The sequence below is a fragment of the Anoplolepis gracilipes genome, chromosome 6 (genome assembly GCF_047496725.1).
Source record: "Anoplolepis gracilipes chromosome 6, ASM4749672v1, whole genome shotgun sequence".
NCBI lineage: Eukaryota > Metazoa > Arthropoda > Insecta > Hymenoptera > Formicidae > Anoplolepis > Anoplolepis gracilipes.
The window spans coordinates 3,186,807-3,205,649 of NC_132975.1; the positions used below are offsets into that span (position 1 = coordinate 3,186,807).

Below are 18,843 nucleotides of genomic sequence, written 5' to 3' on the forward strand. Positions count from 1 at the left end.
TATGCACAGAATAATGAAACGAATCAAGTGGTGTAATTAAAACACATAGTTATCTTTAAGAAAAATATCTGAATTTGCAACTAGCAGTTACACATTTTTACTTTAACATAATTAACCAATCATATTCATGATTCTTTTCTAAACTCAATTGTGATTGATTAATTTCTTAAGTCTTACGTTTTAAAGTTTGTAGACTACGCTTTAGATTATATGTACAATCATAAAATCTGGTGTACAATAGGTTTAAAATGAATTAAACTCTAAACTTAACTTAATAATTTACATTGATGTACATTAATATTTTAATATTTTATGAAATTATAAAATAAAATTGTGCCAAAAAAAACGTTGATAAATATATATTTCCAAGAAAGTGTTTGGTTCTTTAGTTACTGCATCGGAAAAAGTAATGCTACAAACGAAGCAATTGAATTTTCTAATAAGGGAACCGTGGAGCAATCATTCTATCGAAAAATCATTGTTATATTCTTTGAGGTATAATTATAAACAATAATCCTGTTGTTAAGCCCTGTAGTTCTGATCGGTGGCCGATAGGTGGCGCCATTGTCACTTGTCCAATTAATAATTTGTTAATTATTTATTAATAAAATGCTTTAAATTATAAATGTTACGGTGGAGCAATAAAAAGCAATTAAGAAGCAATCATTTTATGTTGGATATACTTTCAATAGAATATGGGAAATACATATTTCTAAGAAAGTGTTTGGTTCTTTAGTTACTGCATCGGAAAAAGTAATGCTACAAGCGGAGTAATTGAATTTTCTAATAAGGAAATCGTGGAGCAATCATTCTATCGAAAAATCATTGTTAAATTCTTTGAGGTATAATTATAAACAATAATCCTGTTGAGCCCTGTAGTTCTGATCGGTGGCCGATAGGTGGCGCTGTTGTCACTTGTCCAATTAATAATTTGTTAATTATTTATTAATAATGCTTTAAATCATGAATTTTAGGGTGGAGCAATAAGGAGCAATCAAGGAGCAATCGTTTTATGCTATTTTTAAGTACGGAAAACTATTAGAAATATGTTTTTTGTAAAAGTTACTAGCTTTACGTTTTTTTGTAAATATTTTATAAAATATTTTATTTAATAATAGAGCAATTGCAAATTCTAAGGGAGCAATGAAGGAGCAATCGTTTGAGCTATAATTTATTAAAAAATATGAACTTCCAGCGCCAACTTATTTCTGGTGGCAGTACTAGCAGTAAATTTTGGAACAACCTTACGTTGTAATCGATCCCCAAGTCACTTTTGTTGCCGAATTGCCGATCATGGTACGAAATGATATAAGGCAATGCTGCTTCGCGTTGTCTCACAAATATCGATTGGTCCCGGCATGAGCTTCGCACGCGTCATGCCACAATCATGAGTAGCGACGACGTCGGCGAGATTGGGTCGCATACGCGTCGCAGCCAATTCAGCGCATAGGTAATCGCTGCAATCGGTGTCGTTCACATCTCTCCTACGTTGAATTTGACGTCGCAAAAGTTCCAATCTCTTTCTGAAACATACGACCGCGAGTCTATCAACCTTTCATTTTAATTCTTTTCGGATACTGCTTAAGATTGTTCTCTCTTTGGCCGGTTTGTCGTTTTGTTTTAATTTAAGACTAAATTTTGACATTTTATTTTTTTTCTTGATTGTGTTTTGATACATATCATAATCGCGTTTATTTATTTAAAGGCAGGGCGAGAGAATTGACATTTATCGTTATTGAAGATATGGTTAGAAATATTAACTTGTCGAAAGATATTGTAAAAAAATTTGTGTGTGTGTGCGCACCTGCGCGCGCGCGCGTGTGTGTGGTACGTGCGTGCGTGTATGTATGTATGTATGTATGTATGTATGTATGTATGTATGTACGTATGTATGTATGTACGTATGTATGTATGTACGTACGTACGTATGTACGTATGTATGTATGTACGTATGTATGTATGTACGTATGTATGTATGTACGTATGTATGTATGTACGTATGTATGTATGTATGTACGTACGTACGTATGTACGTATGTATGTATGTACGTATGTATGTATGTACGTATGTATGTATGTACGTACGTATGTATGTACGTACGTATGTATGTACGTACGTATGTATGTATGTATGTATGTATGTATGTATGTATGTATGTATGTATGTATGTATGTATGTATGTATGTATGTATGTATGTATGTATGTATGTATGTATGTATGTATGTATGTATGTATGTATGTATGTATGTATGTATGTATGTATGTATGTATGTATGTATGTATGTATGTATGTATGTATGTATGTATGTATGTATGTATGTATGTATGTATGTATGTATGTATGTATGGTGCGTAATTGTGTGTATGTGTGTGTGAGATATTTATCAAAGATTTTTGTTTATAAAAGATATAAATTTTGTTGTGTAATTGCTTATATACTAATGTATATATATATCTTAAAAATTTGTAAATTAGGATTGAAATCTAAAGTATTAATTATATAGACAAGTAAATTATGAAAATTTTGACTTTTATATAACTCGCATTTGAAATTATGATATTTCTAAGATATGACTCATCTTGTCTATTCCTATATTTATAATTCACAAAGTGTGCTTTATCATGTTTTTGTTGTAGGATCAACTGTGTTGCTTTAGAATGTCATTGCAATTTCTTATTCATAATGGACCATGTGCAAAGTACAAGTCAATATATAAATATAAATATCATAAGGCAATTATATATTGCCTGTGATGCTTTTTTTCAGGTTAGACATTTAACACAATAATTAATTTAAAGATATTTTTAAAATAAAAAATATATTTTAGCATTTATAATTGTATCGTTAAATTTTAGAGAGTAATATGGAAATATCAAAAATTCTGGCTACCATAGGCTTTCCAGCGCGTAGTTGAAGCAAACAAAATCTGAAATGGACTCTCCGCCATCATGTTCACTAAGCGCTGGGCCTCTCAGTGATCTTGGTAGCAGTGGCCTAGGAGGTTCAATATCTAGCGATTCTGTTCGAGCCCATCTTGCAATGGAGGTAGGACATCTGTGCATTTCTTTCTTTAGTCCTGAGTTACAAACAAATATTTTTTTAACACAACTCTTGAATTAAAATGATAATTTCAGATGCAAGAAAGTGACATAGAAAGTAAGTCTCTATCGCAAGATTCTTTTGATTATTCGGATGGCATGTGCAGTGAAAATTTCAACACATTGAAGAAGGGTCCAGGCTGGGGTGATGTGGATGGTAAATTAGAGATCGAAGTGGTCGATGTAGCGATCAAACCACCGCCAGAGTTTCAAGACAGTCCGTCGCCACCAGATTCGGAATCTTTATCAGCACCAATTGTGAATTATGCACAATTGATGAGACACAGAGTGTCATGCTGCTTCGATGAGTACGCTGAGAGCTTAGTACAATCTGCAGTGGATGAAGCGCTAGTGATCTCTTGTCGCATCTCCTGGCCGGAAGGAAGAATCGCACCTACTATGAATCCGATTTCAGTGGTAACACGCGCCCAACAGACCAATTCTAAACGCATATGGGACCTAATAACGCCGCCGGTATGTCAAGGTGCTGCTACCATCACTATTACTCCATATAATACACTGAATCGGCCAAATTCACGCTGCTCATTGGCTTCATCACGGCTATCTAGTTCACACAATTCCATTAATACCTCTGGGCTTGGTCACAAGGCTGACGACAGCAGCTTTATCACGTCCGCTATGTCACATGATGTATTAACCACAAGTGAAATAAGTGATATGTACAATGTACCGTTCGATTCGGATATTTACACGGTGCCTATTGACATGATACGACCGCTACATGATTTGCGAACACCGCAGAGGCCCAAACGGCATCGGCATCATCGCAAGAGACGACGAAATGTTTCCGCGAGTTCGCAGAGCGAGTTGGAGGCACACATCCAGCAAGCACGTCACTATTGCGGCAAGTCCCGTGCTATCACGCACGTTATTAAATCTCAACGCTTGCTGGCTGATGTCTGTTGTAATGAAAGCAACCCCAGTAACAGTGGTGGTAAACGACATAGTGTACCGGGCACTTCCGGTCGTCACAATATTAAAACATCGAATGGACACGCGCACAATATTGGTGAGCCGATCCATATGACTCTACACGAAGTGCGACAGTATCTACAGACATTATATTCGAGCTCAAGTGATTCTAGCGAAAACAAGATCAAGCGGGACAAAACGCCGCTACTAGGTCATACCCCAGTGCATCTTGCCGCGACGGCCAAACCCCTCAGTATAAATAATAATAGGTAGGTGCAATATATAATCTTTATTGATAAGATAGAGAAACAAATTTTTTTCCAACAAATAACGAGTTTTTATTGTGGGCTGTTTAATTTGATTGACATATAATTAATATTTTCTTCTAATTATTTTAAGTTAAACTTTACTTCTAAATATTTTAAATATCTTTTTTGTAGTTATTATCAAATTAACTATTTAATAATAGGTATAACAATAATGTGCATACGGATTCGTCCACGGATACACCAGTGTCCAACAAGAGCACCAGCAATGGACTAATGATTCATCATCATAATAATAATAACAATCATAACAATAATTCTAATAATGCAAAGAAACACAAGAGGAACGCGTTTGTCAGCATCAGACATAAAAAAGCACGCGATGAATCGCATAAGGAGAAGGGCGAATCTGAACGGGAGAAGATAAAGAAAAGTCAGCGTAATTTTTCGTTAAATCTTAAGCAAACACTTTGCAATATTTTCCGGTTTCGGCGACTAGGTTCGCCGGATCATTTTGTGGAGAAACGCAACAGCATTGTACAAGGAGAAATTGTTGAAGAAGAAGAGAGTATTGATTCTGATCAGCATGCGAATAACAACAACACCGCACCATCCGAGATAGAACCGTCCGCGCAAAAACTGCCGTTCTTCAAACGCGCGTTGCCACCTTTGCCCAAGAATCAGGTAAATGTGGAGCAAGCGGAAGAGGCTCTTACAGCAATGGCACCCAAGTGCGAATCTCCAAGCTTAATACAACAAGTTTTGTCGCCCACCGCACGACTTGAAGAAGATACTGCAGAAGACACGAGTATGGATTTTGCCGCCAGTATCGAAAAAGTAAAAGATGTACGTATATATATATATTTTTTTTTTTTTATATCGACTTCCACTACTTAAAAAATTAGCATGTCCTTTATAATAGTATCATTTTCCAAAATAGTATGGATGGTACTGGGGACCTATATCCGGTGAAGCGGCAGAGAAAATACTATCTAACGAACCAGATGGCTCGTTCATTGTACGGGACAGTAGCGACGATCATTACATTTTTTCCTTGTCATTTAGACTTAACAGTTGTGTGCGACATGTAAGGATAGAGCATGATCAGGGTAAGTTTTATCTTTACTATGTATAAGATTCGGAATTATATAGAAAATATGTACGCTTTAATCAAATTTATACCTTTATTATTTTTGATAAGCAGGTAATTTTAGTTTTGGTAGCTGCACAAAGTTCAAGTCACATACCATTGTTGATTTCATCGAGAATGCGGTCGAGCATTCACGTAGCGGTCGGTATCTTTTCTTCCTGCACCGGCGGCCAGTTCTAGGTCCGATGCGAGTGCAATTGCTGCATCCGGTATCGCGATTCAAACAAGTACAGAGTCTGCAGCACACTTGCAGATTCGTCATTCTGAAGATGGTCCGTAGGGACTTGATCCCGACCTTGCCATTACCTCGACGACTCATCGATTATCTCAGCACGCCCCATTACTACAGCGAACAACTAGCGGCCGAGCAAGACGATCGAGCTGAATCGCCAGTCAGTTCATCAACTGGGGAACTGGAAAAGATCTGCTTCACGCCACAGGCTCTCTCGTGAGGTACAGCTGTGTGATTTTTCTTCTTCTACTTTGCTCTTTGTGCAAAGAGACATCTGCACTAAGTAACATCCCTGATGTTAATACAAATATACACACACATGCGCGCGCGTGCGTTGTATATCTGTGTCTGTGTGTGTACGTGCGTGCGTGTGTGTGTGTTGTGTGTGCGTGCGTGCATGCGTGCGTGTGCGTGTGTAATTCAAAATTTAAATTTTTGTGTAAAAATTTCACAAAAATATATTTAAATTTATATTGCGGATTAATTCAATTTCTGCCAATGTGCAATAAATTTAATATATTGCTTGATTAAGTTTTCAGAAAATAATGTAGTATATATAATTTGTCACTATAATAATATATTATTAATGTACAGTAATTTATTTCGTAGTTTAAATAATTCTTTGTTTACATGTAAAATTCTATTTTTGAGTTTGTCAAATGTTAATATGCATGAGTAATTAATTGAGTTTGTAATGGAAGAATTGAATTTTTTAATTTAATTAGGATTTTTTAATAATATTAGAATTTAATTCAGTATTATAAGAAATTTAAGTAATTTAATTAAATTATATCACATTTAATGTACTTAAATTTAATTAATGATTGAATTAAGTTTTTGCTTACATGCTAAAATTTAATTAATGATTGAATTAAATTTTTGCTTATATATTTAAATTTAATTTGGAAATTAAATTTTTATTATCATCGATGTGACGTCTGATTAACAATTTTGCATCCATGATTTTAATTTACTCGATTTATGACGTATCAATTCTTAAAGTGAGTATTGTGATTAAACTTGAAAGTAGAAGAATATAGAAAAAATTTCCATGTGTATTGTACATCTAAAGCTGCAAGTTATGGTCGTCTCAAGTTACCTGACTGATTATCGAGAAAAAGAAATAGAATTTATTCTACATTAATAGAAGTTGCAATACTACATATTGCAATATTCATTTTGCTATACTGATGTAACAGACATGCTAAGATAACCATAGACATAATAAATATAGATTGTGCGTTTTTTTAACTCTATCTGTTTATATCTCACATCTTTTGTATGTAACTATATCCTATTGCTTAAGTTAAAGAGAAATTTTACAAAAAATATTTATTTATTATCTATTAGAAAGAAATTTTTTGTAAAATGTATTACTGTGATGTATCAAAATAGGCTTTCTTTTCATCACACATGTGAGATTATAACAATGAAAATTTACTTAAAGTCACACATGCACGCGCGCGCGCATATGTGTATTTAAAATTCTTAAAATAATTTTTTTAGTGTTGAACTTACAAAAATACATTTGCTGAGCTTAGGTCTAGCCACAACTTACATCTAGACTGATATACATATATAGAACAATTATACTAAAACTATATTATTAAAAGTCTTATCAATTAAATGAGGAAAAGACAATACAGGTACGCACGTGTGCACATACTCACATGCACGCACGCATGTACAAATAACATATAAAATAAAAACGCTTAATCTTTGAAGATGATTTAAAATTGTTAATTTTCTATTTGTAGCTAAACTGAAAAGCAAAGTTCTTCAAATTATTTCTTCTAAAATTTTTAAATTTATATTCTTAACTTGTTTTAAATTTAATGCAAAAACAATAGAAAAAAATCACAAATTATGGGAAATAAAAGAAAATTATTCTTCGAAGAAAAAAGAAAAATTAAATAAGAATTTATTCAAAGCTTTTAAAACTAAACAGAATTAACTTGTAAAATTAATTTATATTAAGAAATTTTCAGAGGTATCAAATAAAGGCATTGCAGTCATAGATTTGATAATTAAATTCAGATGTCTACCTCTTTTTAATTACGTCTTTTAAATGTATACAGGGTGTTCGACAAAAGGTGGGACAAAATTTAAGGCTCCCGAGTAGTCACCGCGGCTATATTGAAATCGTGACGTCATAAGCGAGAAATGACACCCTGATTTATGTTGCAACTGACATGTAAATAAAAACATATTTCAACGAAATAATACTACCAATCTTTTTAGCACACCTGTAAAATATACGGCTGATAATCCTTTCTCCTGACAATTGATAAATAACTGTAAATTGAGTCCGAAATGAACCCTTAAAATGCGGAAAAACACGCGATTTGACAGCTATCGAAAAGAGAGAAAAATGTTACTTTACATAATTTATTCCTTACACAGCTTGGCAGCCGTACATTTTCACAAGTTTCATAAATACGTTGCACATCACAACACTAGCAAAAAGCAAATAATTACGACGTAGGTTGCAACATAAATTGGGCTGTCATTTCTCTTTTGACTTCTGATATATTTCCCAAAAGAGAGAAAGAGACAGAACTATATGTCGCCACCGTCGACATCGAAGTTTCACGGCGAGTACTTGGGAGCCTTAAGAAATGATTCTATATGATAAAGGGGGCGTTCCTTTTGGACGCTTATACGCTTAAAGCGCTTATAAGCATTGCTTACGCTGTTCCATTTGGAGTTATAAGCGCTTATAAACGCATTAATGACGTCACTATGACGTTATAACTCGTGCTCACAAATGCTTATTTCATCGAGGTAGGGCAGCAAAAGCGTGAGCGTTTACAGCGCGTGAGCGTTTATATGGAACGCGCCCGTGGTATCGCATGATGAATAGAAAAATGGATTTAAATTGTAATGTGATTAATATATGATTAATAACTGAAATGTGATTTAAATTGTACATCGGTATATGATGGTAAAATCTTTTCTATGTAATTCTTTAGGCGTAATATTGTGTTTTCTCGCGATACTTATTAAGAATTAAAAGAATGTTTTCTACTTCTGTATTAAGTTTTAAAGAATCTCCATCGTCATCAAACAATATTTCGAACATTATTACAATTAGTGAACACAAAAGAACAATCTGTTTTTCCGCCATTTTGACATGCTCACGATACTCATGCACCCAAAAGGAACAACTTTCCGTTTGCAATTTTAAGCGCTTAAGCAGCAAACGGAACGATTGAAAATAGCGCTTATAAGCGTGAGCGTTTACAGCACGTGAGCGTTCATATCGAACGCACCCAAAATAAGACGAAAATAGAATAACAAAACAATAACAAAATTGCGATAGAGGCTTCGTTTTTTAGTTATAAATATTTGAAAAATTGCCTGAAGTATGGTAATCCGCAAAATTTTTGACGTGCGTAAGCTACATCGACTGAATCGTTCTTAAAATATTCGATGACGCAAAAGTATATAGCGAATTACCGAGCTTTGAATATCTTTTACACGAACTTTCAAATACTTATAATTAAAAAACGATACCTCCATAACAATTTTGTTAATCTTGATTTTTTTCTTATTTTAGTATGTAGAATCACTCCTAAAATTTTGTCCCACCTATTGTCGAACACCTGTATAATTTCTGATTCTAAATTAATCTGATTAATCTGGAATCAGTTATCAATGAGAGAAAGTTGTAAGTCAGATTTCCTGTCTGTAAAGTAAATCCAAACATAAATAGTACGGAGTGACAAATTAACAATACTAAATCTAAATAGGTTTCTTCATCAAGAAAATATGCTTGTACCTTAATCTATTTCATTTCTTTTCTACTAAGAAAATTTCTGCGACCATGTTTTATTTTCGAGCAAAAAAATTGTTAAAATAAAATGTATCATAGTACTCAACCATAATAAAACACTAGTATAATATAATTCTTCATATTTAAATTATCTTTCCAAAAAAAAAGAAATTTTGTTAGCCTCGCTTTGAAAATATCTCGATTTAGGTATTGATGCTCTGCGTGATTTGTTTTGTCTTTTGGTCTGTCAGCTCATTTTTTGAGATGTCATAATAACTGGACATTCATACAAACATAAATTTTTTTAGGTATTTTTTAAAATAATTTTACTTTCTTTTTTGAAATATGAATTCTTATTGGAAATAATTAACTTGGAATTAAAGAAGATTGAGACTTACAAAGAATTAAATTTTTTAATTATTTTTTAGTATAGTTGTCTTGGAAAGAAATTGATACACGATATTAACAGATTGGATTGTAGCGAAATGAATTTATCCTTTGATACTATTGAGGACCTGTAGGAGAATATCTAGTCATTTTTGATTCATCCATAGAGGAAAAGGAAATTTTTGAGAATTTTATCATGAATTTTTTAAAATTTAATATCTAATTATGTAACACTTAATGTCTACACTGTTGCAAAAAATATATTGAAAATTGAAAAATTATTGATGAAAAATATTTAGAGTGATAAACAGACATTTTTTAGAATTTAGCTTTGTCAATCACATTTCTTGAACATCGAAGATAGTTTCAGCTGTTCTATTCTTGTCATGAATAGCTAAGATATTTTCCACGAAGAAATTAATAGATTATTTTAAGAAATCATTTACATACATTTAAATGTTTTTAGTACTTAGCTAGCTTCTAAAAATTTTAATTTTGAAGCACAGATACAAAGCTTTTTTATTTCTCCTAAAATAAACTTAATGAAGAAAAAGTTTCATAGAGTATCTTTTCATTCTTTAAATTGAATACAATTTAGTTTCTGTTATTAAGAAGATAATTTGTGGAAAAAATATGAAACAACTATAATCTATATAAGATTTCTTATATTAAAAAACAGAATGTAAAATTGATAATAACTGCTTAAATCTGTTTTCTATTATGTATGGCGGTAATATTTAAGAATCTTTAAAGGATGTAAATTTTTTAATATAGTTGATTTAGTCAGTTGAAGGGGAATATTTAAATCTCAGACTTAAAAGAGAGAAACAAATAGAAAACATGAAAGAGTTTTTGTTCGATTTGAATGAGCTTTAAATATATATATGTATATATTATAGAGCAGTTCAAAATAAGAGATATGTATTTTTGTTATAAGAGAATTTTTATGTGTTTAAAGGTTGAAATAATCTCTTGAAAATAACTATGTGATTTCGAGCGAATATTGACAAAACAACGAAGTATATAAAAAAATATTTCTAACAAAAGTTTTATAGGTTCTATAATACCCTGTATAACTATATACATTAGATTTTTCGAAAATATGATATTTGTTAAATATGCTCATGGTAAATATTCACATAAGGTCACCCCTTTCAGAAGTCAATGACCTTGACATATGTTGTCAAGGTCATCACCCTCAGTAACGCTTAAAAGGTTTTAGCCGTCGTTCGTTGTTTACTAAAAAGTTGCATACAAAAATTGTTAAAAGTTGACGTTTTTTCCAATTATTTTATCAAATACTGGAAATTTAAAAAAATGTTTCAAATAAAAGTTGTAAGTCTCTTCAAAATACACGTTTTATATCCTATCCATTTTTATTATATGAGTAATAGTTTTCGAGAAAAACAATAAAGACTATAAACCTCATACAATATTAATTATAACATAATATATAATATAGTCCCACTGTATCCGCGCATACACTTTCCTACCCACACAACAAATGGGTTGGGTTAGGTTATTTTTTCTGGAAATGGAGCCCCCTGCAGGGGGGCGGAACCCACTGTATCCACGCATACACTTTTCACGCATAGAAAGTCTATGCGCGGGCATAGTGGGTTCCGCCCCTTGCGGGGGGTTCCACTTAAAAAAAAATAACCTAACCCAACTCATTTGTTGTGTGGCTAGGAAAGTATATGTGTAGAAAGTGTATGCGCGGATGCAGTGGGACTATATTATATATTATGTTATAATTAATATTGTATAAGGTTTAGAGTCTTTATCGTTGTTTTTTTCGAAAACTATCACTCGTATAATAAAAATGGATAGGATATAAAATGTGTATTTTGAAGAGACCTACAACTTTTATTTGAAACATTTTTTTTAAATTTTCAGTATTTAATAAAATAATTGCAAAAAATGTCAATTTAAAAAAATTTTTATAACTTTTTAGTAAACAACGAGCGACGGTTAAAACCTTTTAAGTTACTCAGGATAGTGACCTTGACAACATATGTTAAGGTCGTTGACTTCTGAAAGGGGTGACCTTATGTGAATATTTACCCACAAAAAATTAAAGAACAATTCACACTAAATTCATTGATATATGCTAATATGACTTTCCGAAATCGTATTTTTCTTCGTGAACTCTACAAATAATGCTCTGTTAACTATATCGCGTTTTTACCGCACAATATTTTATTTGCTCTTTGTCACATCTCATTGCACGCATACGACATATACATATAACGTATTATATAATATATAACTTATTGTTAGATAGAATAATATATAAAAAAATGAAATAAAAAAATAAAATAACGCAACATTTTTATGAGATTATTTTATTAAAAAATGTTTTATATGTACATTCAAGAACAAATGTGCAAGATGCCAAAAATATATAAGTCGATATAATTAAAACTGGTTATAAAAGAAACAGTATAATGTACATAAAACAAGTAGATACAAATATATATTTTTATACTTCTGTAAAGTTAGAAAATATACAGGGTGTCTCATAACTAATGAGCCAACGCTCGTGAGTGGGTAGAGTACAGTGAACTAAACAAAAAAGTATTAAGTCGTTTTGCGATTTTCACAATAATTATTAAAATATTAATTAAAAACGCCTAGCGAATAATATTATACATATCTATGTAGATGTCCGGTAATAATCGCTCCAACTCTCTAGGGCAGATAGAGCAGGTCAAACTGAACATAAAAGTCCTGTATCATTTTGCAATTAGCGCAATAATTATTGAACTATTAATTAAAAACGCTCAGCGTATGAGCGCGCGCCGTATATAGCACTCAGCATATGCTGAGCGTTTTTAATTAATATTTTAATAATTATCGTGAAAATCGGAAAATGATATAGGATTTTTATGTTCAGTTTGACCTGCTCTATCAGCCCTAGAGAGGTGGGGCGATTATTACCGGAGATCTTGTACATATGTATAATATTGTTCGCTAAGGGTTTTTAATTAATATTTTAATAATTATTGCGAAAATCGCAAAATAACCTAATACTTTTTTGTTCAGTTCACTGTATTCTATCCGTTCACGAGCGTTGGCTCGTTAGTTATGAGACACTCTATATAATATATAATTATATCAATCCTCATCCATACATACAGGGTGTTTCATTTTAATCGCCCCACGCAAATATCTGGAAAAATATGGAAAATATGAAAAAATGTTTCAGACATAAGTTGTATGGTTTCGAAGGGGCTATAAGATGGTACTATTGGTTTGACCTTGAATAATTATTTGAAGGTCACGCAAAGGTCACCTTGAAAATCTTAAATGAGACCTAATATTTTTTATTGCATATTCTTGTAGCTTATCTCGAGAGCTTTCCAAAACACTATAATAAAATGTTTTTTCATTAAATACTTCTCGAGTTATAAGGCTTCAAAGTTGCAATATTTTGACATAAAATACAAGATATCTCGTAAAATATTCATTTTTCGATTATCTTACCCTAATACTTTTATGCACAGAATAATGCGACAAATCAATTGGCATAATTGAACAGATAATTATGTTAAAGTAAAAATGTAACTGCTAGTTGCAAATTCAGATTTTTTCTTAAAGATAATTATGTATTTTACGGCAATTAATTCGTCTCATTATTCTGTGCATAAAAGTATTAGGATAAGATGATAGAAAAATGAATATTTTACGAGATATCTTGTATTTTTTTATGTCAAAATATTGCAACTTTGAAGCCTTATAACTCGAAAAGTATTTAATGAAAAAACATTTTATTATAGTGTTTTGGAAAGCTCTCGAGATAAGCTACAAGAATATGCAAAAATATATAGGGTGTTCCATTTAAAAAAATTCAAGATGACCTTCATATGACCTTCAAAATATTATTCGAGGTCAAATCAGTGGCACCTTCTTATGTCCCTTTCGAAACCATACAACTTTTGTCTGAAACATTTTTTCATATTTTCCATATTTTTCAGGATATTTGCCTAGGGCGATTAAAATGGAACACCCTGTATATAGTGATTTTTATTAAACATTATTTTTATATATATTTTATTTTAAAAAATTTTATTTAATAAATTAATTTATATAAATTATAAATTAATTTTTTTAAATAAAATGTATATAGAAATAATAATGTTCAATAAAAATCACTATACATATATGTATGACTGAGGATTGATATCATTATGTGTATAATAATACAATATATAACTTATATAATAATGCACAATAATACAATACGTATTATTATTTAATGATTTTATCAAATAGTATTGTATCATCTATTATTACGAAAATCTTGTATAAATAAAATATAATATACAAGATTATATATGATCACAAAAACATATATTTATGGTATATATTAATTATACATAAATATGATGTTAATGAGAAAAATTGTTATACATAGATATTTTTATTTATAATATTTAATCATTAGACTTTCTTGTCTCTTGTATGTACATGATTCATTTTTTTCAATATATTACAGTATTATTTCTGTAGTTGGGAGAGGCAGAATATTTTGCACAGTTTTTTATTCTCTTATTACTTTACTCTTATTACTTTACACAATCAATGATATATTAATTTGTATCTACTATTTAAACGTTATTATATTACAACTGCATTATTATAAATTTCTATATTTTTATTGTACTTTAATCTTATTTTAGATTGTAATCCTTTGAAGTCTGCTCTAAATCTATTTATTATACATATATCAATTTTATTTACACTAGACGTCACAAGCGCGCGCTATTTCTTATACAGGGTGTCCCCAATTTAAATTAAAAGTATGGTTGTTTTTCGTTGCCATGCAATCCGCGTGACACTCGCCGCTGGAACGCCTAGAGAGTACGGCCCGCAAAAAGCGCGCGCTTATTCGCCAATCTCTTTTTTAATTAATATTTCAATAAATATTGTGAAAATTGCAAAATGGTAAAGGACTTTTCTGTTCAGCTTAATACGCTCTACCTGCTCACGTTGATTCAATCTTTATGGGACACCCTGTATACATATATATATAAATATATATATATATATATATATATATATATATATACACACATAAATAACTCATACCTCCCTACCCTCTCTCTCTCTCTCTCTCTCGTTCTCTTTCTCTCTGTCTCATATCGCTCTCTCTGAATTCCTTTTAATCGACACACTTTAATACACACACACACACACACACACACATTTATACATAAATAATTCAGTCTCCCCCCCCCCCTTCCTCTCTTTCTCAATCTCTCTCAATTTCTCGTACCTTCCTATATTATTCTCCTCTTCTTCAAATATCTGTCAAACAAACTGTCAAAATTGATAGTTTGACGTTTGACAGCTGTAGACAACATAAATGAAGCAGCACACAAACTTGATAACTAATAACCAATCAGCATCGCAGAAAAGAGGCAACAATGATTTTAATAAATAATTTTATTAGAAGGAAAAAGGATTTGCTACATTTTATTTGTTATGTTACTTTTGATGGATAAATTTTATAACTTTTTGTGTTCTAACAGAAAATAGATTTTATCTTTAAATAAAATTTATTTATCTTCTCTATATGCATCGTCCTTTTTCCTCGTTCATTCTTTAGGATATCTTTAAATATGCTTTATTCAATATATCTTTGAGTAATATAATTTTTTATATAATTTTATTAAAACCTTATTATTATTCTTTTATGTATACATTATTTATTATAGTATTTTCTATCACATATAGTAATATTTTCTAACATATATAACATATATGTTATATATATTATATGCGATTATAAACATCTAGTTTTTTTATTGATTTATAATATAGAATATAATATAAACAAATTGTATGTTATCACAAATATTGCACATGAACATGCTGCACACATAGCGTCGCGTGCATAGTGCGATCTGTAAAGCTCATTTTAAAAAATCCGATATCGAAAAATTATTATTATATATGAATAAATTTGGCGTAAGGCGCTCTTTAATTTTTTACTTTACAAAAAATTCGAAATTCATAAAATTTCTAAGTGTAAAGTGGGATAATGTAAAGGAGAAATATTTTGAAAAATATTACGTTTTCGAAAAATTAACAAGTAGTTATAAAGAATGTAGTTATAAAGAGCATTATAAGAAATATTTTTATACGTGTATATTTTATTGTTTCACCGACATTCGCTCGAAATCATATACCATATACATATATCAAATTATCTTGGAATTATTTCAACCTTTAAATACATGAGAATTAGTTCGTATAAAAATAAAGTACATGTTTTTTTATTTCGAATTGTTAGATGAATTCTTAATGTTGGTTTTATTGAAATCATATATAAATCTATATATATTGAAATGACTATATGTATATTATAATATGTAATGTATTATAATATTAATTAAAAACTCTTAGCAAACAATATTATACATATATATCCGGTAATAATCGCCCTACCTCTCTAGGGCTGATAGAGCAGGTCAAACTGAACATAAAAGTCCTGTATCATTTTGCGATTAGCACAATAATTATTGAACTATTAATTAAAAACGCTCAGGGTATGCTGAGCGCTATATGCGGCGCGCGCTCATACGCTGAGCGTTTTTAATTAAAGTTCAATAATTATTGCGCTAATCGTAAAATGATATAGGACTTTTATGTTCAGTTTGACCTGCTCTATCTGCCCTAGAGAGTTGGGGCGAATATTACCGGACATTTTGTAGATATGTATAATATTATTCGCTAAGCGTTTTTAATTAATATTTTAATAATTATTACGAAAATCGCAAAATGACTTAATACTTTTTTGTTTAGTTCACTGTACTCTACTCACTCACGAGCGTTGCCTCATTAGTTATGAGACACCCTGTATATTGAAAGCAAATATAAAAACTGTTATTTGCAGAAGAAACTCATGATTATTAAAAATACATAGTTTAGTTTTTACAACTTTAAACCGAGTGTATAAATACAGAAGACTTTTGATTCGTAGTTAATTAATATGATAGAGAAGAAGGGCTATAGAAAATTGCAATATTATCTACATATCTACATATCTACATTGTATTATTTTGCAGTTTTCAAAGCTTGCGCGTTTAATATTAGATACACAGAATTATGTAAAAAATGGCTTATAAAATAAAATAGCTCTGAGAGAGATTTTTATAAGCCTATAGGACTTTATCCAGTTTACAACATAAAGTTATATAAAAACAATATCCAAGTGTCTCTTTCTGATTTTGATGAGTTTTATATATATTATAGTTTAGGTCTCTAAGCCAAAAGTAAAAGACACACAGTTTTAATAAATATATTGACAAAAAATCCAGATCTGATGACTTTAACTTTGACACATGTTAAATTTATCACCTTTTGAGTAATCCCCAAAAAATTTAAACATATTATTTATGAGTCATTTGTAAGTTATTTATAAGTTTTATATACACATACATACATATCAGAATATTCACAAGCAACGAACCAAGAGAATTTTTCTCTTTGATGTCGTACGGAAAAAATATTTCAGACAAAATTTGTAAAGTTTTAAAGGAAAAAATTGGTAATCTTAATTTTACTAAGGTCATTTTTCAAGATTATGTGAAAATTAACCTAGTTTTTTTTTAAATAGAATTATCCTAATTTAATATATTTTTATATAAATTGATTCTTCGCAATATTCGGCGTAATAAGTTATAAGGATAGAATAACGAAAAATTGAATAGTTAACGAGATATTTCATATTTATATTTTATATAAAATTAAAATATAAAATATTTTGTGAACTATACTTACTTGTTGGTCATCTTATCTTTTTATAACTTTTTATATCCAATACTGTTAGGTATTGATTTATGTAAAAAATAGTTCCATTAAAAAAAATTCTATTGATCTTTACATGACTTTGGCACCTACACCCAAGGTTAAACTATCTTATTACCTATCTTTTTTGTCCTTAGTACCAAATAACTTTTACAATTTTTTATCAATCCATACTTTCAGAGGTAACACTCGTAACACTTTACGTGAGTTATCCTATACATATAAAATACAATATACACACATGTATATGCATATACATGTGCGTGCGTGCGAGCATACATGTTTTGACTCTTGATTTTCACATTTTCTTTGTTCGCTAATAACTTTAATAATTAACGACGACTAAAATTTTTGCGGGTTTCTAAAAGTAATAATTATATGTCAAGATCAAAATTATTGAAGCTGAATCACCTTTTGTCAATATTTAGAATTTTTCCGAGAAAGTAGAAAATAATGAAAAAAATCTACATTATATAATTTTTAGTTTGATCTAATGTTAATTCATGTTAGAATTGAAAGCAATTGTTAAAAAGCAATTTCAATTTCTAAGTCAAGGGAAAAGTCTGAGAAAAATTTCTAATTGAAAGTCTAAGAAATAATCATATAGTTCTATTGTTATAATCTCAAAGGAGATTGGAATCTAAAGCAATAGAAAAACAATAATCTTTCTGATCGTTTCAAAATTGATTAGGTCATATTAATTTCATTTATTTTTCAAGCTTAATTTCTTTGTACATTATTAATTCTGTTCACATTTAAAATCTGTATTCTTTTAAAAATATTCACAAAATCTTTAAAATTTATAATTTTTTGAAATTTACTTTATCTCTAGCTTAGTTTTTTCAAACTTGATAAAATTCGTTCTAAAATTAGTTAACACTTAGATTTTAAAAGTGTAACTTTTCGTAATCTATTAAATCTGTCACATTTCATATTTTACCTTTAGACGTTTTAAGACTTCTTTTACTTTAGTAATATTATTATGTAGTATATAAAGAGAAATCAATAATACTAGATAGTAACTGGCAGCTTCGCGTTCAGTTAAACTGATGATACGCATATATCACCCGATAATATGACGACCGTATTGATAAGACCTCAGTATTCCACAATGGATTTTGGGCACATAAGCATTGTACAGAATATATATATATATACAAGTGATATTACGTTCACCGCTATAT

At 30.4% G+C, this 18,843-nt stretch overlaps 1 protein-coding gene across 5 annotated transcripts in view; it reads left to right on the forward strand.

The window, feature by feature from the left end:
• The first annotated feature begins 1,304 nt into the window (after positions 1–1,304).
• Positions 1,305–18,843, forward strand: part of LOC140667272 (uncharacterized) — a 29,623-nt gene continuing 12,084 nt past the window's right edge. The window contains exons 1-7 of one of the 5 annotated variants that reach the window (XM_072895038.1): positions 1,305–1,450; positions 2,640–2,769; positions 2,859–3,048; positions 3,138–4,303; positions 4,504–5,146; positions 5,241–5,409; positions 5,505–5,903. In XM_072895038.1, the coding sequence (XP_072751139.1) occupies positions 2,935–3,048; positions 3,138–4,303; positions 4,504–5,146; positions 5,241–5,409; positions 5,505–5,902 (2,490 nt within the window). In that variant the 5' untranslated portion in view covers positions 1,305–1,450; positions 2,640–2,769; positions 2,859–2,934 and the 3' untranslated portion in view covers position 5,903. The other 4 variants (XM_072895036.1, XM_072895037.1, XM_072895039.1 and 1 more) reach the window with 4 other exon arrangements.